Source organism: Bos grunniens, chromosome 3 (genome assembly GCF_055505025.1).
Source record: "Bos grunniens cultivar Pamir isolate PY7600 chromosome 3, Bosgru_T2T1.0, whole genome shotgun sequence".
NCBI classification, from domain to species: domain Eukaryota; kingdom Metazoa; phylum Chordata; class Mammalia; order Artiodactyla; family Bovidae; genus Bos; species Bos grunniens.
Window position 1 is genome coordinate 93066713 of NC_141167.1, and position 26698 is coordinate 93093410.

The 26698-nt window shown below is 35.6% G+C and overlaps 1 protein-coding gene and 1 long non-coding RNA gene across 23 annotated transcripts in view; one reads left to right on the plus strand and one right to left on the minus strand.

The window, feature by feature from the left end:
* SYCP1 (synaptonemal complex protein 1) overlaps window positions 1-15579 on the plus strand; it is a 144782-nt gene extending 129203 nt beyond the window's left edge. For 14 of the 19 annotated variants that reach the window (XM_086392007.1, XM_086392021.1, XM_086392008.1 and 11 more), the window contains 5 exons: window positions 660-719; window positions 6209-6391; window positions 10845-10991; window positions 14901-14990; window positions 15084-15579. In XM_086392007.1, coding sequence (XP_086248133.1) covers window positions 660-719; window positions 6209-6391; window positions 10845-10991; window positions 14901-14990; window positions 15084-15221 — 618 coding nt within the window. In that variant the 3' untranslated portion in view covers window positions 15222-15579. The remainder of the gene's footprint in view (window positions 1-659; window positions 720-6208; window positions 6392-10844; window positions 10992-14900; window positions 14991-15083) is intronic. The other 5 variants (XM_086392019.1, XM_086392020.1, XM_086392023.1 and 2 more) reach the window with 2 other exon arrangements.
* LOC147376121 (uncharacterized) overlaps window positions 1615-26698 on the minus strand; it is a 49756-nt gene continuing 24672 nt past the window's right edge. For 2 of the 4 annotated variants that reach the window (XR_015160765.1, XR_015160764.1), the window contains one exon: window positions 1615-2484. This is a non-coding gene — a long non-coding RNA (uncharacterized LOC147376121). Of the gene's footprint in view, window positions 2485-15527; window positions 15892-26698 lie in introns of those variants that run through there. The other 2 variants (XR_015160763.1, XR_015160762.1) reach the window with 1 other exon arrangement.

Sequence of the window (26698 nt, forward strand, 5' to 3'; positions counted from 1 at the left end):
TTTTCCAGATGACTCTCATATTAAAGGCATTGTACATATTATTTTTTCTAGGCCAGGGTTAATTTTTCCTTTTTTCCCCTACTGAATGTACATACACTAATCTCCAACAGAATATATTATTTCCTGGAGTACTAGAGAAATGATGTATTATTTTATAACTATTTTGTACCTTTTTTGTAACTTTCTTTTTATTCCTCATCCCTGTTCATCTCATGTTGAAAATTTATTATTCAGTGTTCAACTGAATTGCTTTTCTTAATACACAGAGAATAAGTATATTCTGCCTCTAAAGGTTCATAATATTTTGAATCTCTTTGCAGCTCTTTATAGCTAGTTAATTGTGTATATCCCTTACTTTATAAGATGATCCATGCACTTCATTTTACAAATGAAAAAGCTGAGATTTGGTGTCTTAAAGGACTTACTCAAGAGTCCACAGGTACCTGCCAGAGACAGATCAGAATTTTTTAAAAAAGATAATCGAAATCAAATAACATACTTCTGTAGAAAGGAAATAATTTTTTTCTTTTCATTGTTTTTTAAGATTTAGAAGGCAGGATTCTTTATTAGTATTTCTTAGGAAAGATTTGATAATAGGAAAATTAATTTTTATAATAGTATTGACTACATTGTATGTACTTGATATTCATTTTTAATAGGAAGAACTCAAAAGAGAGATGAAAGAAAACACAGTTACTCTCAAAGGAAAAAAAGACAAGGTAAGAGTTTTATATAATTCTCATAAATTTCTTTATAACCATTTTGTTTTCTAACATCTATTTAGTAAATTTTTATCATAAATTGGAAAATAACATCAAAAATATATCACACAAAAGATATGGTACCAACATAAAATGGAATAGTACTCAGCCATAGAAAAGAACAAAATAATACCATTTGCAGCAATGGACCTAGAGATTGCATACTGAATGAAGTCAGAGAAGGAACTATACATATGGTCACTTCTATGTGGAATCTAAAAAAAAGGCTATAAATGAGCTTATCTACAAAACAAAAATAGAGTTACAGATGTAGAAATTAGATTTATGATTACCAGGGAGTAAGAGGCTGGGAAGGGATAAATTGGAAGATTGGAATTGATATATACACACTGCTCCTACTGCTACTGCTAAGTCACTTCAGTTGTGTCCGACTCTGTGCGACCCCATAGACGGCAGCCCACCAGGCTGCCCCATCCCTGGGATTCTTCAGGCAAGAACACTCAAGTGGGTTGCCACTTCCTTCTCCAATGCATGAAAGTGAAAAGTGAAAGTGAAGTCGCTCAGTTGTGTCTGACTCTTTGCGACCCCATGGACTGCAGCCTACCAGGCTGCTCCGCCCATGGGATTTTCCAGGCAAGAGTACTGGAGTGGGTTGCCATTGCCTTCTCCGATATACACACAATTATGTATAAAATAGATAACTACTAAGGACCTCCTGTATAGCTCAGGGACTTCTACTGTAATGGCCTATATGGGAAAAGAATCTAAACAAGATTGGATATATGCGTATGCATACATATAACAGATTCACTTTGCTATACACCTGAAACTAACACAATGTTATAAATCAACTATACACCAAAATTTTTTTAAAATAATATATATCACACAATTTCATTTCCAAAATTGTTTCTTTATTAATCCAAAAGCATTAGCTAAAACATTTCAAAGCATCTGTCATTTGGAAATTTAGAGAAGATTTTAATCTTTTAAAAATTTTATTATAGTATTAAATTAGGTACATTTGTGTTTCTTGAGAAATTTCCAATGTTAGAGGGAAAACATTTCATTTAAAAATTTTAAAGCTCATGTTTAGATTATGTCTAATTTTGAGTTTTTGAGAGGGCTAAACAAATCACATCTTGCTTCTTAAATCTGAACCAGTTTAGAAAGGTAGTGAAAATCAAAATAGTATCTTTTCAGTTCAGTTCAGTTCAGTTGCTCAGTCGTGTCTGACTCTTTGCGACCCCATGAACCACAGCACTCCAGGCCTCCCTGTCCGTCACCATCTCCCGGAGTCTACCCAAACCCATGTCCATTGAGTCAGTGATGCCATCCAACCATCTCATCCTCTGTTGTCCCCTTCTCATCCTGCCCTTAGTCTTTCCCAGCATCAGGGTCTTTTCAAATGAGTCAGCTCTTCGCATCAGGTGGCCAAAGTATCGGAGTTTCAGCTTCAACATCAGTCCTTCATCTTTATTATTGATAAACAATATTGGATAATGTGGCTTATATTTGAAGAAAACAGGATTTCTTAATCCTGAAATCCCAAATTAAACAAGTTTATCTACTCTTGTCATAGATAGAGCTGGATTAGGACAAGTCTACCCACTTGAATGACCTGCTCTTTTAAGATACATGGCGTAGAGGAGAATGTGTGCTTCTTTGGTTACCCAAGGGGAGAAATAAGGAAGAGGTTGAATTATATGTCCACAATTAATCCTTCCATATTCAGCAATCCTGTTAAGCCATTGATCTTCCCCTAAGGAAGCAGAGAGAGGTTAGGAATGTTCCCTGCACATGAAAGGAAGCATCAAGTATGAAAAAGGGAGGTAATATTCAGCTTCAATATATTTGGTAATATAGGATTATTACAGAAGAGTGTTCTTGCAAATTTTAGTTAAAGTGAGTAAATATTCTTTATATATAGTGATGTAGTCTCCTAAGTCTCCACAGAAGTTGCTCTGACTGTAAACTGAAGAAAACAGAGTTGTTGAGAACAGTTCAGTTGTTAAGGTATAGATGGTGCTTTAATTTTGATACGTTTGTGTTCAAAGAAGGGCTTCCCAGGTGTCGCTAGTGGTAAACAACCCACCTGCCAGTGCAGGAAATGGCAAGAGATACGGGTCTAATCCCTGTGTCAGGAAGATACCTGGAAGAGGGCATGGTAACCCACTCCAATATTCTTGCCTAGAGAATCCTATAGACAGAGGAGCCTGGCAGGCTACAGTCTGTAGTCACAAAGAGTTGGACACGACTGAAGTGAGTGTTCGAAGAGAAGAAAAAAAGAATTATTGTACCTGTAAATGAATATTAAGTGCTCCATGTGTCCAGACACATATAACAGACACGAAAACATTATATATGGAGAAATTATTGTCATATTAGAATTAGCTGGGAGGATTAGATACAGACTGGGCTTCCCTGGTGGCTCAGACAGTAAAGCACCTGTCTGCAATGAGGGAGACCCGGGTTAAACCCCTGGGTTGGAAAGATCCCCTGGAGAAGGAAATGGCAATCCACTCCAGTACTCTTGCCTGGACAATCCCATGGACAAAGGAGCCTAGTAGGCTACAGTCCATGGGGTTGCAAAGAGTCAGACACAACTGAGTGACTTCACTTACATACAGACTAAGCAAAGTGTCTGATGAAGATAATACATTGGTTAAACTCCAGTACTTCTAAATATAGAATATGTTCATATTGTGAAAATATATATCAGATATTCTTGCAGATTTGTTTTGATTCCTGTATAATCCTAGTAATATATATCTATTCTCTGTATACATTATCAAATAGATTAGTTAATTCCCTATAGTTTATCTGGGGGTCTGGATATATATATATTGCAAATAATGAGAAAATGATAAATGAAAAGATTTAAATAGGCTTTTGTGTGCTATGCTTTATTCCAACAATATTGAAGTATTACAAACCTTATATATGATAATTGTTAGGTTTATCAATCAAAAATTTCTGAGTTTGGGTATGTTACTTCTTCATACTTCAGTCTTATCTATAAAACAACTTTCTCAAAAGTTGTTATGAAGATTAAATGAGATAGTATTTGTGAAGCATTTGAAATTGTGCTTGGCACATAGGACATGCTGAATAAGTATTTGTTTAAAAAGTATTACAGAGAAAAGCATGAATGTTCTGTATATATGCATCACTGGAAAGGTAATAGAAAAGAATGTAACTTGTAGGAGAGTAATACATCTTCATGAGGTATTACAAAGAGGGTTATTTCAGTAGTCTAGAATGCTGGTGCATTTTCTTTGTCTACCAAGCTACTAGGGAAATGTTAGATTCCCAGATATGACCACAAGGTGGTATAGTTGCCATTCTCAGTCCTTTTGGGTGAAGAAAATTTGTCCATGAAAGCAGTTAAATTTTGGAGATTCTGAGGATGATTCCTGGTAAGTCCAGAGAGCAGAACAAGTTTTCTTTAATCAAAATTGTGTTATCAGCTATGTTATAGAAATATTTATGGAAAAGTATGTAAAATTTGCCCAGAGATAAAATTGCCAACATCTGCTGGATCATCGAAAAAGCAAGAGAGTTCCAGAAAAGCATCTATTTCTCCTTTATTGACTATGCCAAAGTCTTTGACTGTGTGGATCACAATAAACTGTGGAAAATTCTTCAAGAGATGGGAATACCAGACCACCTGACCTGCCTCTTGAGAAACCTATATGCAGGTCAGGAAGCAACAGTTAGAACTGGATATGGAACAACAGACTAGTTCCAAATAGGAAAAGAAGTACGTTGAGGCTGTATATTGTCATCCTGCTTATTTAACTTATAGCAGAGTACATCCTGAGAAACGCTGGGCTGGAAGAAGCACAAGCTGGAATCAAGATTGCCGGGAGAAATATCAATAACCTCAGATATGCAGATGACACCACCCTATGGCAGAAAGTGAAGAGGAACTAAAAAGCCTCTTGATGAAAGTGAAAGAGGAGAGTGAAAAAGTTGACTTAAAACTCAACATTCAGAAAACGAAGATCATGGCATCTGGTCCCATCACTTCATGGCAAATAGATGGAGAAACTGTCAGACTGTATTTTTCTGGGCTCCAAAATCACTGCAGATGGTGATTGCAGCCATGAAATTAAAAGACGCTTACTCCTTGGAAGGAAAGTTATGACCAACCTAGACTGCAAATTAAAAAGCAGAAACATTACTTTGCCAACAAAGGTCCGTCTAGTCAAGGCTATGGTTTTTCCAGTGGTCATGTATGGATGTGAGAGTTGAACTCTGAAGAAAGCTGAGCACCAAAGAATTGATGCTTTGAAACTGTGGTGTTGGAGAAGACTCTTGAGAGTCCCTTGGACTGCAAGGAGATCCAACCAGTCCATTCTAAAGGAGGTCAGTCCTGGGTGTTCTTTGGAAGGACTGATGCTAAAGCTGAAACTCCAATACTTTGGCCACCTGATGCGAAGAGTTGACTCGTTGGAAAAGACTCTGATGCTGGGAGGGATTGGGGGCAGGAGGAGAAGGGGATGACAGAGGATGAGATGGCTGATGGCATCACCATCTCAATGGACATGAGTCTGAATGAACTCCAGGAGTTGGTGATGGACAGGGAGGCCTGGCATGCTGCAGTTCATGGAGTCGCAAAGAGTCAGACATGACTGAGTGACTGAACTGAACTGAACTGGTGTAAAATGCATCTCTGAAAAAATGATACCAAAATTAATTTTTTGTGTGAAAAAGTATTATGAACTTGGCAAGAAACCTGCAAATTACCCCATTTATCTCCTTTAAAATTTTTTTTATTTTTAAATTGAGGTATAGTTTACTTACAGTATTATTAAATATAAATTTCAGTTATACAACATAGTGATTCACAATTTTTAAAGGTTATACTCCACTTGTAGTTATTATAAAATATTGGGTATACTCTCTGTGCTGTACAGTATATCCTTACAGCTTATTTATTTTATACATAGTATTTTGTGCCTCATAATCAGCTCCTTTATCTTGCCCTGAAAATTTCTCTAGGTTTTTACTTTCATAATTTTTCCTCTCTCCCCCTTTTTTTTTCTGAAGGTGAATGAAACTAGTAGATAGATAGAAAAGGGCTGATATTTTTATAGATGAAACAGGACTTATGAAAACATGAAAGAGATGCCTTTGGGCTGTAGGGTTATTGGAATGAATCACAAATTAAGATTTTTTTTTTCCACCAGGACTAGAGAATTGTCTTTGGAGACTTTCCAACTTTTGGTCAAATAGAGAGTTGAGATTATTATTTATTTTTATAGCAGCACTGTGAGGACAAAGGGAGAAAAAACCATTTCCATCTTTAAATAAGAAAAATAAAGTCATAAAGAAGATAGGTGTAATTTATTCAAAGTTTTCTACTCAATACTACACTTGAGTGTAAATTCTAGTTTATTTCAGTGTTATTTTTACAAGTTGCTGCACTTCAGTTAAAATGACACTTAATGATGACTTCTTTCATTTTTGTTGTTCAATAGAAAACACAGACATCTTTATTGGAAACACCTGAAACTAATTATTGGCAACTTGATTCTAAAGTACCTCTTTCACAAAATGTATCTCGAAGCTTCCCATCAGCTAATCAGAGCAGATCTTCAAAAGATAAAAGAGACTATTTGCGTACACCTGCCAAAAATATCTTATCTACACCATTACCAAAGGTTTGTTGCTAAAATTTCTAAGAAAGTTGTCTTTTCTTTTTTTTAAATAAAAAAGTCTCTGGTATCATATACCATATATCTGGTATCAAACACATAGGTATAATAACCTTTGTCTTGAAAGTTTTGGTTATTTGTTACACCAGTGTGAAATAGTTTAATTGTTGTATTCTATCACTGTACACATCTTAATGACATCTTGGGCAAATTTTATCACTTTCTGGCTTTTACCAGTGCATAGGTCCCTGATAGACAAGCTCTAATTTTGACTTGAATTTTCCAGTATCACCTCAGTTACCTGCCTTTGGTGTTTACTCCTCATCGTCTTGTTGCTGGAGTCTTTTAGTTTGCAGTGTCCTTGTGAAGCAGGTACCACTAGCAAGGTGGCTCATATCTAGCTATCTTCAACATGTCCACTTAATCCATGGGGAATTCTTTCAACCTTTCAGTGCTAAATGGTGGTGTATAATGCTCTACTTCTGACTTCCCTCTCCTCCTCTCTGCCATCTGTCTTACTCTGATTTCTTTTTACTTGTTCAGGTAGACATAAAGACAGATAACTAAGTCTTCTTACTAGGTTTATATCCACCTAGGGAATGAGATGCCAGTCTCCCCTTCTAGAAGGCACCATTAGTCATTATAAGGCTTCTTTAAAAAAAAAAAAAAGTTTAACTAGAGAATAATTACTTTACAATATTGTGATGGTTTCTGCCAGACATAAACATGAATCAGCCATAGGTATACATATGTCCCCTCAGTGGAAAATTACTCAACTATAAAAAGGAAAACTCCTTTTTAGAGTTATATCCTTACTTGCTTTGAGAGTTGATGGAGGAGTATTTCAATCTATCTTTACCCCCAAGCCAAAATTGTGTGCTTTTCCCTCCGTTTGTATAAATTGACTGGGAATAAGAGAGATATTTGGTGATTGTTAGTCCTGTTCTACCACCTTTTAATAAGCCTTAGAGAAGGAGGTAGCCCTAATTATACATTGCTTTCTTTAGAGTGTAAGTTACTAGCACTTTTCCCCCCAACTTTGTGCTTTAGTTGACAATTTCAGACAAAAATAGTCTCCTTTATGTCCTGTATTATATATATTGAATTATATGTACAGTATTATCCACCTCATGGAAATTATGAAAACTAGTAAAGTACATAGCAAGGCTATTATATGAAATTATCTTGTTGTATCTATTATTTTATTATTCAAAATATGAAATGATCTCTATTAAAGAATTGTTGTTAGGTTGCTAAATCATATCTAACTCTTTGCAATCCCATGGTCTGCAGCACATCAAACTTTCCTGTCCTTCACTGTATCCTGGAATTTGTGCAAGTTCATGTCCATTGAGTTTATGATGGCATCCAACCATCTCATCCTCTGGTTCCCCCTTCTCCTGCCCTCAGTCTTTCCTAGCATCAGGGTCTTTTCCAATGAGTTGGATATTCACATCAGGTAGCCAAAGTATTGGAGCTTCAGCTTCAGCATCAATCCTACCAATGAATATTTAGGGTTGATTTTATTCAGATGTTCAAGCTGGATTTAGAAAAGGCAGAGGAACCAGAGATCAAATTGCCAACATCCGCTGGATCATTGAAAAAGCAAGAGAGTTCCAGAAAAACATCTATTTCTGCTTTATTGACTATGCCAAAGCCTTTGACTGTGTGGATCACAACAAACTGTGGAAAATTCTGAAAGAAATGGGAATACCAGACCACCTTACCTGCCTCCTGAGAAATCTGTATTCAGGTCAAGGAGCAACAGTTAGAACTGGACATGGAACAATAGACTGCTTCCAAATTGGGAAAGGAGTACGTCAAGGCTGTATGTTGTCATCCTGCTTATTTAACTTATATGCAGAGTACATCATGCAAAATGCCAGGCTGGATGAAGTACAAGCTGGAATCAAGATTGCTGGGAGAAATATCAATAACCTCAGATATGCAGATGACACCACCCTTATGGCAGAAAGTGAAGAAGAACTAAAAAGCCTCTTGATGAAAGTGAAAGAGGAGATTGAAAAAGCTGGCTTAAAACTCAACATTCAGAAAACCAAGATCATGGCATCCAGTTCCATCACTTCATGGCAAATAGATGGGGAGACAGTGGAAACAGTGATGGACTTTATTTTCTTGGGCTCCAAAATCACTGCAGGTGGTGGTTGCAGCCATGAAATTAAAAGATGCTTGCTCCTTGGAAGAAAAGCTATGACAAACCTAGACAGTGTATTAAAAAGCAGAGACATTACTTTGCCAGCAAAAGTCCATCTAGTCAAAGCTATGGTTTTTCCAGTAGTCATGTATGGATGTGAGAGTTGGACTATAAAGAAAGCTGAGCACCAGAGAATTGATGCTTTTGAACTGTGGTGTTGGAGAAGACTCTTGAGAGTCCCTTGGACTGCAAGGAGATCCAACCAGTCCATCCTAAAGGAAATCAGTCCTGAATATTCATTGGAAGGATTGATGCTGAAGCTGAAACTCCAATACTTTGGCCACCTGATGTGAAGAACTGACTCATTGGAAAAGACCCAGATGCTGGGAAAGATTGAGGGCAGGAGGAGAAGGGGACAACAGAGGATGAGACGGTTGGATAGCATCACTGATTCAAAGGACATGAATTTGAGCAAACTCCGGGAGTTGTGATGGACAGGGAAGCCTGGGTGCTGCAATTCATGGGGTCGCAAAGAGTCGGACATGACTGAGCAACTGAACTGAACTGAACTTTCTTTCAGATTAATTGGTTTGATCTCCTTGTAGTCCAAGGAACTCTGAAGAGTCTTCTCCAGTTCGAAAGCATCAGTTCTTTGGTGCTCAGCCTTTTTTATGGTTCAATTCCACATCCATACATGACTACTGGAAAAACCATAATTTTGACTAGATGGACCTTTGTTGGCAAAGTGATGTCTCTGCTTTTTAATACGCTATCTAGGCTTGTCATAGCTTTCCTTCTAATGAGCAAGTGTCTTTCAATTTAATGGCTGCAGTCACCATCGGCAGTGCTTTGGAGCCCAAGAAAATTAAATCTGTCACTGCTTCCATTTTTTCCCCTTCTATTTGCCATGAAGTGACAGGACTGAAGTTAAAACGCTTGTTTGTAACTGTTAAAGCTTCAATACTTTGGCCACTTGATGCAAAGAGCTGACTCATTGGAAAAGACCCTGATGCCAGAAAGATTGAGGGCAGGAGGAGAAGGGGGTGACAGAGGATGAGATGGTTGGATGGCATCACTTATTCAATGAACATGAGTTTGAGCAAACTCCAGGAGATAGTGAAGGACAGGGAAGCCTGGCATGTTGCAGCCCATGGGCTCCCAGAGTCAGACATGACTTAGCCACTGAATAACAAAAAACAACAACTCCATAAACATTGAGGAGAAAGCTTTTTTCCTTTTTTTCCCCTTTAACTGAGTGAGCTCCAAGTTGAGTCAAATTCAGCCCTGTAAATGAAATTGTCTAGAGAATCACTAAATGAGTGAAAGTGAAGTTGCTCAGTCGTGCCCGACTCTTTGCGACCCCATGGACTGTAGCCTACCAGGCTCCTCCGTCCTTGGGATTCTCCAGGCAAGAGTACTGGAGTGGGTTGCCGTTTCCTTCTCCAGGAGATCTTCCCAACCCAGGGATCGAACCCGGGTCTCCAGCATTGCAGGCAGATGCTTTACCATCTGAGCCACTAGACAGGTCAAATATTGACAACTTTTTTAGCATAAAATTTTGAAAGAGCTCCCAAGTGTGTTTTGCTCTGTTCATTGGCTGCCAGGCTGGACCAGGAATGTACTTTTTAAGAGAGCAGGGGATGAGATGAGGAAGAGTTCAGGCACTGCTAGTTTTGCTCTTCTTACAGAGGTTCAGCCATTTAAAAAAAAGAAACAACTCTTTAGGTTGTGGCAAGCTTTTTGTTAATTTCCACAGTTATAAACAAATTGATTTTGACCACTTTTACTGGCATTTTTATTGCTTTGTGGAAGAGCAAATTTTTCGAGTTTTACTCTGCCATTCTTGCTGATATCAGTGACCTTACTTTTTAAAGACAATTTTTAAAAATTATAAAACTTACATATTACAGGATAATATGGAATACTAAACATTGACTAATGGAATTACTTTATCAACAAAACATGAGCAAACTTGCTTTCTTATAAATCAGGATTTTTATGTAGTAATAAAAGCTCTCAGTCCTTTGTTCTTAATCATTGTTCGAAATGTTAAAGTCTCTCTTAAGGTTGTTGGCTACTGAAGCTGGAGTGTCTCTCCCATCCTTCCTTTCTCCTCTCGCTCCCTCTCCCCCATTATTTTATTAAAAACTTCTGAATTAAATTCTTATCCAAAATTTCTACTTCATACACATGCCAATAATAATGGAGAGTTACTATTGATTGTTAAAGACTCAACCTGCCTTTATTAACAATATATGTTTTATTTGATGGGATAATGTTTTGTTTTTTTTTTATTTTGGATAGGCATATACTGTGAAAACACCAACAAAACTAAAAATTCAGCAAAGAGGAAACAAGAATGTACCCATTGAAGAAAGTAATAGTAAAAAGAGAAAAATGGTCTTTGAGTTTGATGTTAATTCGGATAGTTCAGAAACTACCGATCTTTTGGTAAAATTATTACAAATAATCAGCATTTATTGTTTACATTATTATATTTCTATATTATTTCTTGATATATGTGTATAATATATGTGCATAGTATCTATTACTGCAATACTGAAAAGAAGTGAAAATCTATAATATAGGACTCTCTGCTTTTGCAGCATTTTAAAATTTAGGGTTAGAAAAATCTTTATCAACTTCAGAAAACAGGACATTTTGAAATCCTTGATATGACATAGTTGGTATTTGAGATGACTAATTCTCTTGTTTTCCAGAAGAGTGTTATTTTCTTTGCCTTTTTCTTTTTGAGGCCCACTGAATACCTTTAATCTTGCTGCAGCCAAATTTGTTGTTCAGGACTTCTCTTGATTTTGCCTATTATAAATGTTTTCTTTAATTTTATACCACTTATTGATTGAAAACAATAACATTTCTATGATTCTTAAAGAGTTAATGTGTTAAAAATGGCATGTTAAGGAGGATAGTTCCTCTGGCAGTTTGTATGACCAGTTACTCCCTACTTCATACATATCATTATTTTCTAAAGGTATAATAATAATCTATTAAGAATAATTAAACTTATACTCATTTAGTTTAAAACCAGATTAACCTCATTATACAAAATGGAGCAATTTACCAAAGATTCTTAATTAAAAAATTGTAATTAAAGCCATTTGTTTTATTATTGCAACTCATAACTATGAGATTCTTCAAGCTTTTATACTGCTTTGAGACTTCTGCTTTCATTTGTTCTAGAATAATAAATAGCTGTAATCTTAAAATTGTAATTATTTAAGTTAATTTAAAGAAAATTTCTACTCTAGTATCTCTTTGTTTTATAGATAATAATTAAGACTGTGAACCAGGCACTACTGCAAAAACTTTACACAGAATACTTCAGTTATTTCTTAAAACAATCTAACACTCTAGAAGTAGAGACAGAGTTCTTATTCTCATTTTACAGATGAGGAAACTGAGTCACACTGGTACTTTTCCAATATCACATAATTAGAAAGTCATGGAGCCAAAATTTGAACACCAACTATCCAACTCCATGGCCTATGTATGTCATTGTACACAGTAATTTCCAGGTAAAACTGAAGTCAAGATATTTAAAAAAGTGATGAGAATTAGTAGAAAGAGCATGAGCTCTGGAATTAGAGATACTAGGTCTAGAATTCATACTGTTTTTCTCTGAATTTAGGCTAGTTTCTTAACTTATCTGAGATTTGGAATAACTCATGATTTCATGTCATTTTTAAAAGTAGCATCACAACTTTGTAACACCATGAACACTACAGTATTTTATTTATACTATTACAGTTTAAATTATCTAAGAAGACATTTCACAATAGGCTTTATCAGTTATAATTATCACATGAAATTAAAGGTCTTTGATAAAGTCAAATACATGGGAAATTATAAAAGCTGAAATGATTGTAATTTTGGTTTCTAACTTTACTTTTTATTTTCTACATAACTTAAAAGCTAATGCTTAATTTATCTATATTGCTGGGCACACAATATATGAAGATATAATTGTGACATCAGTAACAGAAGGAAAATGGAGCTGTTTGTGTAGGCTATTGAAGTTAGTATAAATTCAAATTAGGTTACTATAATGTTTGGTTGTTATATGTAATCCCTATGGTAACCACAAAAGCATAGAATATACACAAAAGGAAATGGGAAGGAAATCAAAACATTTTGCTACCAAAAATTTTACCTAGACAGAAAAGAAGGTAATAATAGAGGAAATGAGTGACCAAAACCGAATCAAAACAAAACAAAACATCTATAAAGCATATAGGAAATGAATATCAAAGATTCATGGGGTTGCAAAGAGCTGAGCGACTGAACTGAACTGAGTCTCTCTTTATCAGTAATTACTTACATATGAGTAATTTACAATGTATATTTGGAGGATTATATACTCCAATAAACAAAAAGAGACTCATGTTAGCTTCAAATTGGCTAAATGTGAAAGGATGGAAAAAGATATGCAAATAGTAACCCAAAAAGAGGTGGGTTGGTTTTACCAATATCTGACAAAATAGATTTTAAATCAAAAAGTACAAGAAACAAAGACATTATATGTAAATAAGAGGTTCAGTATAGCAAGAAGTTATGACAATTTTAATCATTTATACACCTAATAACATACCCTTAAAATATATGAAGCAAAGCTTTATAGAATTGAAGAAATGGACAGTTATACATTAATAGTTGGATACTTCAATACCTCTCCTTCAATAATGGGTAAAACAACTAGACAGAAGATAAATAAGGAAATAAGATTGGAACAACACACACCAAATAGATTTAATAGACACATATAGAACATTCAGTTCAACAAAAGAATACACATTCTTCCCAACTGTACATGGATATTCTCCAGGATAGACCATATAGGTCCCAAAACAAATCTCAGTAGATTTAAAAAACTAGGCATCATATATAAATTATCTTCTCTGAATACAAAGAGATGAAGTTAGAGATCAGAAAGAGAAGGAAAACTAGAAAATTCACAAATTTGTGAGAATTAATACGCTTATAACCAATGGATCAGAGAAGAAAACACAAGGGGAATTTAACTTAGAGATGAATGAAAGTGAAAACACAATACACCAAAACTTATGTGAGACAGAAAAACCAGCGCTCTAAGGGAAATGTATAGCTCTAAATTCCTACACTGAAAAAGAAAAAAAATCAATAAACTAACTTTTTACCTGAAAGAACTAGAAAAAGAAGATCAGATTAAACCCAAAGGTGACAGAGGAGAGAAATAATAAGAATGGAGATAAACAAATTAGGGAAAAGAAAACAGAGAAAATGAATGAAGTCAAAATTTATTTCTTTGAAAAGGTCAATTAAGTTGACAAATCTTAGCTTGACTGACAAAAAAATCGAGTAACTTAAGTCAGAAATATAATTGGAGATGTTATTACCAACCTTTTAGAGATAGAGTACTGTAAACAATTATATGCCAACAAATTAGATAACCTAGAAGAAATTAAAAAATGGAAAAAATACTTGTAATACACAAATTGCCTAAACCTGTTCAAGAACAAAGAGAAATTTTGTGACTTAGTGAATTCTGCTGAAATCTTAGAATTTATGAAAATGATTGAATATTTTCATCCATGAACCTTCTGAAATTTGTATTAAATGTGACTTTAATAAGCAGGAAAAGATATTGTGAACTGTTTGCTTCTGACTAAATTTATGTTACATGTTCATTAAGAAAATGGATTCTGGAGCCAGCCTACCTGGATTTTAATCCTGGCTCTGTCTCTTACTAGCTGTATAGTCTTGGGCAAGTTACTTAATATTTGTGTGTCTCATTTCCTCACCTTTAAAATGAGGATAATAATAGTATATATAGATCATAAAAATGTTGTAAGGATTAAAACCAGTTAAAATATGCTAAGTGCTTAAAACAGTGCCTGACATAAAGAAAGAACTAAATAACTGTTAGCTATTATTACTTGGGAAAATATTCAGAAATTGATAATTGACATCATTTTTATAGGATTATGAATGCTTATTATAAGGCCTAAGCATGTTTGAATAAAAAGGCTGGGAAAAAGAGTGGGGAAAGTGAAACTTAAATAGAAATCAGTAGAAAAACACTATTCATATACATCTTGTATTCTACATAACCCTTTAGATGTATGGTTAGTAGAATCAAAATCGGATTTCCTTGTCTGGCAGACTGAGTTTAGTTTGTCATTGTCTTCTTCCTTCAGGCTTTTAAATTTTCTTTCCTCTTCTTTCTCCTTCCCCACCCCCTCTTTTTTTCTTCCTCTTTATACTCTTCCATTTCATTCTCATATGTGGAATATAGACAAAAATTTTATAATATAATATTAATGGTGGCAGCCTCCAAATTATATTTTTATATTTTTCTTTAAGAGCATGGTTTCAGAGGAAGAGACACTGAGAAAACTATGCAAGGATAATAATCCACCAATTTCTCATCTTTGTGTCAGAACGCCAAAAAAGGTAGTTATTTTGGAAAGCAAATTTCAAAAGCTGGATTTAATTCTTTTTTTTTTTTTTTGGGTTAAACATATTATGACTTTATTTTCTATCCAGACTCCTTCATCTCTAACGACTCCTGGATCTATGCAGAAGTCTGAAACTATGAGGAAAACGCAGGAGGACCGTTGGGCTGTAATTGCTAAGATGAATAGGAAACAAAAACTAAAGGAAGCAGAAAAGCTGTTTGTTTAATTTCAGAAAATCAGTGTGATTAAGGAGCCTATAACATAAAATTTATAGTTAAGTTTTTAATTCTTATTTTCTAAAGAGCCAAACATATTCTGAAATTAAGACTTTTGATTTGTAAATAATTTGTTTCTTTATATTTTAATGTATCAGCCTAAATGGGAAATAACCACATTGTTACTTAAAAATGTGTAATTCTGTTCAGATAATTAGATGACTGTTTTGGTTTTACCTTTTCTTGAATTGATGAAAACTATTTTGGCTAAGTTTTCGCACTTATAAAACTGTCCATTGAACACTAGGAACACGTTGTTGAGATATACTGTTTATTCTTTACTATTAAAATATTTTGGATTCACATAAATACTTCTCATTGTTTCTGTGAGGTCGCCTGAGCAGCTAATCATAACTTTGTTAGTATTATTTATTTTTCAAATCTTGAGGTCATTTTATTTGTTTCACAGTCTGAAGCAGCTTTGATTTATCTGTTGATAAAATTGACAGATGGCTTTATGCAAGAAAAAAGATTCTCCTGATACGACTTCCTAAAATACTTCATTTATTCAACATTCATTTGGCAAATATTTATTGAGTATCTGGTTCAGTGGTAAAGAATCCACCTGCAACGCAGGAGAAGCAGGAGACATGGATTTGATCCCTGGGTTGGGAAGATCCCCTGGAAGAGGAAGGTCATAAAGAATCAGACATGACTCAGCACATATGTACCACGCTAAGACTTAAGTACAGTTCTAGATACTGGGGATATAACAAAAATAAGACTTCCCTTCTTCCAGAGCTTACATTTTACAGGGAAAATATAAATAAAATATATAAACACATAGTATATTAGTTAAGGATAATTGCTAAGAAGAAATAAAACAAGAGTATTAGAGAGTGTTGAAAAGACTTGAAATTTTATGTAGAGTGACCCATACTGAAATGACATTTGAAGAGCTGATGAATAGTGAAACTGTGGCTATCATGAGGATAACATTCTTGATAAAAAGAACAAAAAGTATAAAGGCCCAGAGGTGGAAATGTGCTTAGTGTATCTGGGAAGCAGCAAGGAGGCCAGTGTGGGTAGAGGACAATGAGCAAAAGAAGGGTATAAAGTAGAAAAGGCCTGTATTTAACAGGATAGAGAATTTGGGTGGACAGATTATATAATGCTTTAGGCTATTGAAAGAACTTTGGCTTTTACTCTGAGTATGATATGACATTTCTGAGCAAAGACCATGATCTGACTTATGTTTTAAAAATAAAGCTCTTTCTGACTGTTGTATTGAGAACAGATTTTGAAAAGAGGACAGAGGAAAACTAGTTATTTTAATAATGCACATGAGAGATTGTAGTGGCTTGAACAAAGGTGAGAGCAGCAGAGGAATAAAGAAGTCAATGTCTAGATCTATTTGAAGATTAGATGTGGGATATAATAAAAAGGGCCAAGCAATACAATTTTGGACATGTTAAGTCTAAAATGCATATTAGACATCCAAATAGAAGTAGTTAAGCAGGCTTAGAGACAGATCCAGGGTAGTGATATAAATTTGGGAGTTAGCAGCATATTTAAAGCTATCAGAGTGGATGAGAATATGTACAGTTGTGAGCATGACTATACCTAGGAAAGAGAAGAGATCAAAGATGAGAAGGAACCATAAAAGGATTAGCTAGGGTAATAGTGAAGTCTAGCAAGAAGGTATTTCAAAGAAGAGTGATAAATTGTGTTAAATGCTGCTCGAAGGTAAGGTAAAATTGATTAGTGTGTCATTAATGTGGAGGTCTTTGTTAATCTGAACAATGGCAGTTTCAGGCTTCCCAGGTAGCACTAGTGGTAAAAACTCCCCTGCCAATGCAGGAAACTTAAGAGAGTCGGGTTCAGTACCTGGGTTGGGAAGATCCCCTGGAGAAGGGTATGGCAACCCACTCCAGTATTGCCTGGAAAATCCCCTGGACAGAGGAGTCTGGCGGGCTACACGTCCATAGGGTCACAAAGAATCTGACATGACTGAGCACACATGTACCACACTAAGACTTAAGCACAGTTCTAGATACTGGGAATATAACAGTGAATGAAACAGAAAAAATAAGCCTTATCTTCTAGCGCTTACATTTGGACAAAGAGTTGGACACGACTGAAGCAACTTAGCACATGGCAGTTTCAGTGAAGTGGAATTTGACTACTTCCTTAAGCAAAGGAAGGGAAAAGGTAGAGACAGCTATCTTCATCAAAAGTAAGAAACTCAAGAAGTTATACTTGGAAGATTAATGACATGTCCACAATGTCCACTTGACATGGAAGTGAGTCAAAAGAAGATTCTTTTTAAAAAAGATATAAGAATTAATAGCAAGTTTAATTAGGGAAAGATTCAGGATGATAGGAAATGGTTATACCAAAGAGAAAGAAGATTTTTTGGTAGAATGGCCTGTAATAGGGAAAAGTGATCACATATGGTGGGAGATTAAAGTGCTTCCCTGGTGGCTCAGATGGTAAAGAATCTGCCTGCAATGCAGGAGACCCGGGTTCGCTCCCTGGGTCAGAAAGATCCCCTGGAGAAGGGAATGGCAATCCACTCCAGTATTCTTGCCTGGAGAATTTTTAATTCCATGGACAGAGGAGCCTGGCAGGCTATAGTCTGTGGGATCACAAAGAATCGGATGTGACCAAGTGACTAACACTTTAGCTAGGAGAATAGACAGAACCAACAGGATGAGATGGCTGGTTGGCATCACTGACTCTATGGACAAGAGTCTGAGTGAACTCCAGGAGTTGGTGATGGACAGGGAGTCCTGGCATGCTGCGATTCATGGGGTTGCAAAGAATCTGACGCGACTGAGGGACTGAACTGAACTGATGAGAAACAAGAGAAACATAATAACAAGAGAAAAGGAACCATGTATATCACAAGATGGTGGTGGATAGAAATTCGTAGAACTTTTGATTTTATAGCTTCAGTTTTCTTAGTGAAGTCGGAATTAAAATCACCCATTGAGAATGAAGGTTAAGGAGAAAGTGTTGTAAATTGTGAAAAGAAGAGTAGGTATGAAAGACTCATAAAGTAAGGGAGTAAATGAACTTTATAAAAACAATTGCCAGATGGACAAAATAGTCTTAAAGTTGTCTATAACAAATTTGGTGCAGTAGAATTTTAATTTCCTTATGATGGGGAAATGCTATAAATATTACAGAAATTACATTCCTCCTTCAATTTGTATAACTATACTCTGAAAACTGGTTATATAGTCTTAGGATTTCGAACTTTTGATCTAGAAACTTTAATTGAAACTATAGCCTCCTGAATAAGTATTTTCTTTGGAGGATTATTAGTCTTGATAACATGATACTCACATTTGAAGCTACTATGTATTTTCAGATATTTTAAAATAAAACAAGATTTGTATGTTGTTAACAGTAGCTTCTCTGGCTAATCATTAACTTCTAGCTTGTCTAAAGTCCAACATAAATGTTTCTATTTAGTAAGAAGCATTTCTCCAGACAGTTATTTAGGAACCCTGGCTCCTTCCAACATCTAGTTCTGTCATCTTCAACAACTTGCTTCTAAGGTTGTTGCCAAAGGGGAGATACCATGAAGGATTCACGTGGAAAGCTTTTAATGACCCAGATTTGAAATAGAGTACATCACCTCCACCCACATTCTACTTTCTGGAACCAAATCATATGGCCACACTTAATTTCAAGACAGACTGTGACCCATTTCTAGTTATGTCTCAGGAGATTAGGGAGAAAGGTCAGATGAAAGACTAGTCTGTCACAATTAGTTGACATTCTTTAAATTTTTAAATGTTCTTCCTTGCTATTAATTTAAAAATAAGTTAATTAGGCTCTTATGTTTTGAATGATTGCTTCTTGCTATTCTTTGAACATGCCGGGCATGCTCCTTGGAAATTTCCTCCTAACTCCAGTACTTCTCATTCCCCTCACACTGCTTTTTCCCTTCATGGCACATATGTTCTAACACACTATATACTTCACTTAGTATGTTTATTATTTATTGTCTTCACTGACTAGAATGTAAACTTTAAAAGTCAGGGATTTTTGTCTGCTTCATTTATTGATGCACCCTGAGTACTTAGAACAATGCCTGGCCCATGGTAGTTATTCAATATCTGTTGAATTGATTAAATAAAAATGTAATATATACTTAAGGAAAACTTACATATCATACTGATGATTCTTATAGTAAGTAAAACTTCAGAACCAAAATTTTTAATGCATGATTTAAAAATAAGATCATGTCAATGTATGGCAAAACCACTACAATATTGTAAAGTAATTAGCCTCCAATTAAATAAATATATTTAAAAAAAAAAAACAAAAAAAAAGATCAAATATTAGAAAATTAGAAAATTTTCTCAAAGTATGTTGTTATAGTAAGTAGCCTATATTTTTCTTTTCTGTTCTGAGCTCTGGAGAGTTTTGACAACCAAGTCCAGAATAAAATTTAGACTGATGCTATTGTTTGTAGTTTTAGAGTAAACATCAGAGTAAGAAAATTAATATATCATTCTAAATTAAAAGATCAATATACTCATTTGTGGTAATCTCATAAAAAATATCTCACAAAAAACTTATATAAGAATTTTGACTAGTATTAGTAAACAATTGGAAAATTTATAATTATTATAAAATTTTTACAAGCAAATTATATAATGTTTAATACCTTTTTAAAAAGTGAGTGTAGTTTAGATGTTATTATAAGAAGGTTTTTGTCATAGCCCATTTTTAGGTTGGTAGGAAATTCTTCCTGCCCTTCAATCACTCTTTGAAGGAGTGATTTAATATGACTGATGAGTTTAGAAAAATTGGGCCCAAGGGACCTGGCCTTCTACTCTTTTCGGCATGAAACTTCTTGCAGGAGGTGTGTGACCTGCTCTGTGCTGAATGTTTTACAGGGCAGACTTTGCCCTGCAGATTAAAGGTCCTCTAATGAGGGGATAGATTTAATTCAGTAGAGCATTATCAAATCCCTGTATTTTGATAAATAGGCTGTATACTTTGAGAAAAAATGAGTGGAATTTGGGGGAGCCAAATAACATCCTAATACTGATGTCTGGTGTGGTGGTGGTGGTCCTGTTCTGGACAATGGCCCCATAGGAATTTTCACTTAGTGGATCATTATAGCCTTTGGTAGCCTTGCTTTTACATGAATTACTGTTTTTACAGAAATAGTTCACAGGTTATGGATCTTAAGTGAATGGTATGTAAGCTTTGAAGCAAAAATGGGTACTTTAATGTGTCTACAGGCCATATGCTCCACCAGAAGCATGGGCTGAGGGAGCCTCAGCCAAATTTGGGCTGTAAAAAGAGCATATATTAGCCATACTAAATTGAGCAAGGGTGTAGGACTCAAAGGTTAATATTTTGGATATATTTTGATAGTGGAACCAAAAAGATATGCTGTCAGTACTGACAGTTTGGTTGGAAGTAAGGATGAGGTGAAAGAAAGGAAAGGTGAAAGATTGGGTTTTGAAGTTCTGTTTTGGACCATGTAATATTTGAGGTAACTTATATGTCTAAGTAGAGATGTTAAGAGTGTCACTGGACAAATGAATCTAGAGTTTTCCAGAAGAGTCAGTATTTAGTAATCATTGGCATAAATATGCTATTTAAAGCACAGAATTGAATACACTCTCTTTACAGATAGTGAGTGTGTAGTTATAGAAGGGAAAGGAGTTAATACTGAGCCTTGGGGTTACTGGGACATGGTCAAGCAATAGTGAAGTTGCTCTAAAGACCAATAAGGGAGACGAAGTGTAAATGATGATGGAAACCTAAAGAACAAAGTGATTCAAGAAAGGATTATTCTGTGTCATATATTTCTGAGTAGTAATACTTGAAAGTATAGAATAAATAGTTGGATTGGGAATTGTCTATATGATACACAGTACCTACTCTCAGTGACTTTTGCATTAGCAAAAGTAGCAAAAATAAAAGTGTAAACAAATGAATATAAGTACAAAAGATACAGAGACATACAGGATAATTTCACGTCTTGACTTCAGAGAAGGCCTTCTGGAAGAGATGGATTTTGGACATAAATAGAAATTCTACAGGTGTCTAAGGACAAGAGGAAATCAAAGTGGAAGAAATAGCAATATATACAATGTAATATGAATGATGAAGAGTAATTAGTATACCCAGACCATGGTCTCTTCATATAGGAGGTTGTATATTATGTTGCAAAGCTTGGACATTTTTTTATGGAAGATGGAATAGAGGTTAAGCAAGGAAATTAAGACTTTATTCCTTAAAATATATTTTAAAATTTTACGAATGAATATAAAGTATATGGTTTCCAAGTCTATCATTTATTCTCCTACTTGAAAAAGATTTTTGTTTTAGAAAGATCATTAGATAATGTAAATCAGTACAAGTGAGGTTATTGACGATATTAAAATAGTCTAGGTGAGAGATAGGAATATTTCTTAGACTGAAAATTTAAGTTACAGACTTTTAGATTAGATCTAATACCTTTCCTAAGAAAAATATCCTAACTTGATTACTTAAGCAGTAATAAAATATCTCATTTCAAGTAAATGTAAATTAATGATGTAAAAGAGGAAGCTGCTTTGGTTGATATAAAGGTTAAAAATAAATTATTCATAGTTCAGGCAACCTGAATTCAGTGTAATTAATAGTCAACAAGCTGTAGTAGTACATCAAGAACTTTAATCAGTAGCAGGTAACTGTGGGTTAGAAATAGGAAATGACAAATAGAGATAGATAAGATTTATTATTTAAGTTATGAAATCAGAGTTTAGAGCTGGGGGGAAGTGAAAACTTCATTTAATTTCAACAGATCAGTGTTTTGAGGCCTATAAAAACAGTCAAAATTATAAGGAAAAGATAAAAATGACTTAGTTTCTATATTCATATGTATAACCTTCTGCTGCTGCTAAGTCACTTCAGTCATGTCCGACTCTGTGTGACCCACCAGGTCACACTCTGTGTGACGGCAGCCCACCAGGCTCCCCCATCCCTGGGATCCTCTAGGCAAGAGTACTAGAATGGGGTGCCATGGCCTTCTCAGTGCCTAAACATAATCATACAAATTCTTAGTGCCTCATTTTATCCTTCTGCTTTCTTTCCCCCCATCTTTCTTCCTCTGTATATGGCAGGGTTCCCCACTAATTTATAAAAATGAGATAATGTGTACTTTTCAGAGTTTTGCTTTACTCAATTCATTATCTCATGGAAATATCTCCAAAACATGATATAGTTCCAATTCATTCTTTTAAATTGCTGAGTAATATTTCATGGTAGAACCATAATTCAGCTGTTTACTCAAGTATGATAGAGATTTATGATCAGGTATATCCAGTTATTATCTCTTGCCAGGCACATGAGAAAATTATACTTTCCCTCTCACTTTGTTAAGGCTTTACGATAAGTTCTGGACAGTCAATTTTAGGTAGAAGTGATATGCGTTCATTACTTTTGTGCCAGAGTATTTGGTTAATAACACAAGACCCTCTGTTACATTCTTCCTCCTGCTGCAGCAACTTGTGATGTTATAAATGATGAAACCTCTGTCATCCTAGGTCTGTGAGTGAAAATTACATGGAATCAGGTTTTTTGATTAGCCCATCATGGTCATGTAATATGAATAAGAAATAAGACTTTGTGGTGTTAAGCTCTTGTGAGTTTAGGGTTGTTATTATTGGCAAAACTTATTCTATCTTAACTGATATAATGGGATTTCTCTTTGTTTCCAGTTTTATGTACTATGAACATTTCTATAGGATAAATTATTAGTTTGGAGTTCATGGGCCTGTGGGGATATATATTTAAAATTTTAATAGATGTTGCTGGACTTCCCTGGTAGTCCAGTGGCTGAGACTGTATGCTTCCACTGCAGAGAGCACAGGTTCCATCCATGGGCAGAGAACTAATAAGATCCCATATGCTGTGCAGTGCAGCCAAAAAAAACCCCCAAAACCAAAAAACCAGTGATAAAACTATGGTGCAGATCATCTAATTATTCTAATAATTTTCAAATTAATTTTAATTTAAAAATTATTGCTGTGTTATTTGCTTGATGAGGCTGTCTGTAGTTAAAAGAAGCCTGTGTCTGAACTATGATTTTTCAAAGGATAATGCATCAATTTTTTTTCAGTGACTTTTCCAGTAAATTGAGAGTCATTAAATGATGTAGTCTCAAAGAGTAGAGAATTTCTTTGTCAACAATATTGTTCATAGTCAACAATATTGTTCCAGTAGTCATGAATGGATGTGAGAATTGGACCATAAAGAAAGCTGAGTGCCAAAGAATTGATGTTTTTGAACTTTGGTGTTGGAGAAGACTCTTGAGAGTCTCTTGGACTGCAAAGAGATCAATCCAGTCAATTCTGAAAGAAATCAGTCCTGAATATTCATTGGAAGGACTGATGCTGAAGCTGAAGCTCCAATACTTTGGCCACCTGATGTGAAGAGCCGACTCATTTGAAAAGACCCTCATGCTAGAAAAGATTGAAGGCAGGAGAAGGGGACAACAGAGGATGAGATGGTTAGATGGTATCACCAACTCAATGACATGAGTTTGAGCAAGCTCTGGGAGACGGTGAAGGACAGGGAAGCCTGGCATACTGCAGTCCATGGGGCTGCAAACAGCTGGACACGACTGAGTGACTGAATGACAACAAATTGTTCATAGTGCCAAATCCTCTCTCAACTTATACCAGATTAACAACTATTACATTTAAGGTTTTCTAGCTCTTATAATAATATCTGAGATTTTTGTACATTCTGTTTATCACCTAGATAGCAAATATGAATGCTCAGTCATGTCCAACTCTTTGTGACCCTTTGGACTAACCCACCAGGTTCCCTGTCCATGGGATTTTTCAGTCAAAAATAATGAAGTGAGTTGCCATTTTCTCCTCCAGGAGAACTTCCTGACCCAGGGATTGAACCTGTGTCTCCTGCATTGCAAGTAGATTCTTTACTGCTGAGCCATCAGGGCTTCTCTAAATAGCAAATATAGTTTATTGAATTATCATGTTTAATTAAGTCAAAACTACTTCAACCACAGGGGATATGATGTGTATGTGAAAAGTATGGGGTTTGTTTGGCTGACTCAGTTTGGAGTCCTAACTCTGCCTTTCAAGTTCAGAATAATCTCTCTGTGGCTCAGCTTTCTGGTCTGTAAAATGGTGATAATTATAAATAGAGAAAATGAGTTAACAGACATTTTGAAAGGTGTCTAGCACAAAGCAAGTGCTAATAATTATTATCTCTAATTTTTGTTAATGAAATCAATGTTATGAATGCCCATGACAGGGGGGCCTTCACTAGGTTTTAGTGAATTTGGTTCACTGCATGAAGGCGAAAATTCAACAGGGACAATGAAAAAGGAGGACTTGTACTTTAGATGTTCCCTAGCTCTAGACTGGCCCTGTGAACTCACTCTATCCTCAGAAGCCTCCTTCCTAGCCTGGGAGTACTTGATATATCAGGAAAACCTATATTGCCAAGCTGGTGCCTGTGGTAGCTATTATTATTGTTGTTGTTCTTTAGTCACTAAGTCATGTCCAACTCGTTGTGACCCCATGGACTGTAGCCCACCAGGCTCCTCTGTCCTTGGGATTTCTCATGCAAGAATACTGGAGTGGGTTGCCATTTCCTTCTCCAGGGGATCTTTCCAACCCAGGGATTGAACCCGTGTCTCCTGCATTAGACAGGCATTGGCAGATGGATTCTTTACCACTGAGGCACCAGGGAAGCCAGCCATTATTATTACCCACCTGCTTATTCCAGTTCCTTTAAAAACAGAAGTTAACCTGGAGGCTGTAGTTCCTACAAATGAGCATGTTAGGGCCACCCAAGGCAGCTTTGGTCAGTAATTGGTGACCAGAGTCTAATTATGAAAGACCAGGTTGGATTGGAACACTGGTATTTTGGTGCCAGCTCTGCTGATTCAGGTATTATTTGCCTTATTAAGAGCTGCATTTGCTTTGGAGGACTCATGGAATGGTTTGTGGTACATGGGAGTCAAAGCAGGCTAACTGGCAGACCAGCAAGTAGATGAACCTGAAGATGTCCCCCTACTAGTAACCCAGAAAGAGAGCGTAACATAGTCTGTATGTAACATAGTCTGACCCTCCAGACACCCTGTGGCAGAAGGAAGGTAAGGATGCCAAGGGAGGTGGAAATTTTTGTCTAATGAACTTGATTCCTGTGACCTTGATAAATCTGCTTACTAGTTCTCATAGCATTTTTGTATATTCCTTACAAAAATCCTTATATTTTCTGCATAGATGGTCAATGTCATCTGTGGATAAAGACATTTTTACTTTTTCAACCTCTATGTTTTTTTTTCTTTTTATTTTATTATTACACAGGCTAGTATTTTTAGTACTACATTGTATACTCCCATGGTGAGAGAGGACATCCTTGCCTTTTCCCCAGTTGTTTCACCTTAAGTATGATACTGTGGTGTTGGAGAAGACTCTTGAGAGTCCCTAGGACTGCAAGGAGATCCAACCAGTCCATCCTAAAGGAGATAAGTCCTAGGTGTTCATTGGAAGGACTGATGTTGAGGCTGAAACTCCAATACTTTGGCCACCTGACGCGAAGAGCTGACTCATTTGAAAAGACCCTGATGCTGGGAAAGATTGAGGGCAGGAGGAGAAGGGGACAACAGAGGATGAGATGGTTGGATGGCATCACTGACTCGATGGACATGGGTTTGGGTGGACTCCCAGAGTTGGTGATGGACAGGGAGGCCTGGCATGCTGCGGTTCATGGGGTCACAAAGAGTCAGACACAACTGAGCGACTGAACTGAACTGATGATGTTATTAATAGATATCTTTTAGCATGTTGAAGAATTTCATTATATTACTAGTTTGCTGAAAATTTTTATCATGAATGAATGAATGATGAATTTTCTCAAGACTTTTTCTGAATATTTTGAGATTAATAATATATTTTGTTTTTAGTCCCTTGACATGGTGAGTTACATTAATTGACTTTTGAGTGTTAAACCAACTTTGTATTCCTGGTATAAATCTCATTTGGTCATGACATATTATCCTTTTTTATATGTTATTGAATTTGATTTCTAAAATTCTTGTGAAGAATTTTTGGATCTTGACATTGTTAGTATTGTTTGTGTTATTTTTAGATTCCACATGTAAGTTATATCATATTTTTGTCTTTTTCTAGGTCCATCTATGTTGCTGCAAATGGCAATATTTCTTTATTATAGCTGAATACACATTTCAAAATGAACAGTTCTGTGGCATTTAATATATTTACAGTGTTGTGCAAGCATTATCTTTATCTAGTTCCAAATCATTTAATTACCGTTAGTCCCCATTTTCCACTCCCCCAGCCCCTAGTAGCCACCAGTCTGCTTTCCATCTCTTTGAATTTACCTATTCTGTATATTTCAAATATGTAGAATCATGTCATATGTGATTTTTTGTGTGTCTAGCTTCTTTCACCTCAATTATTTTTTACAC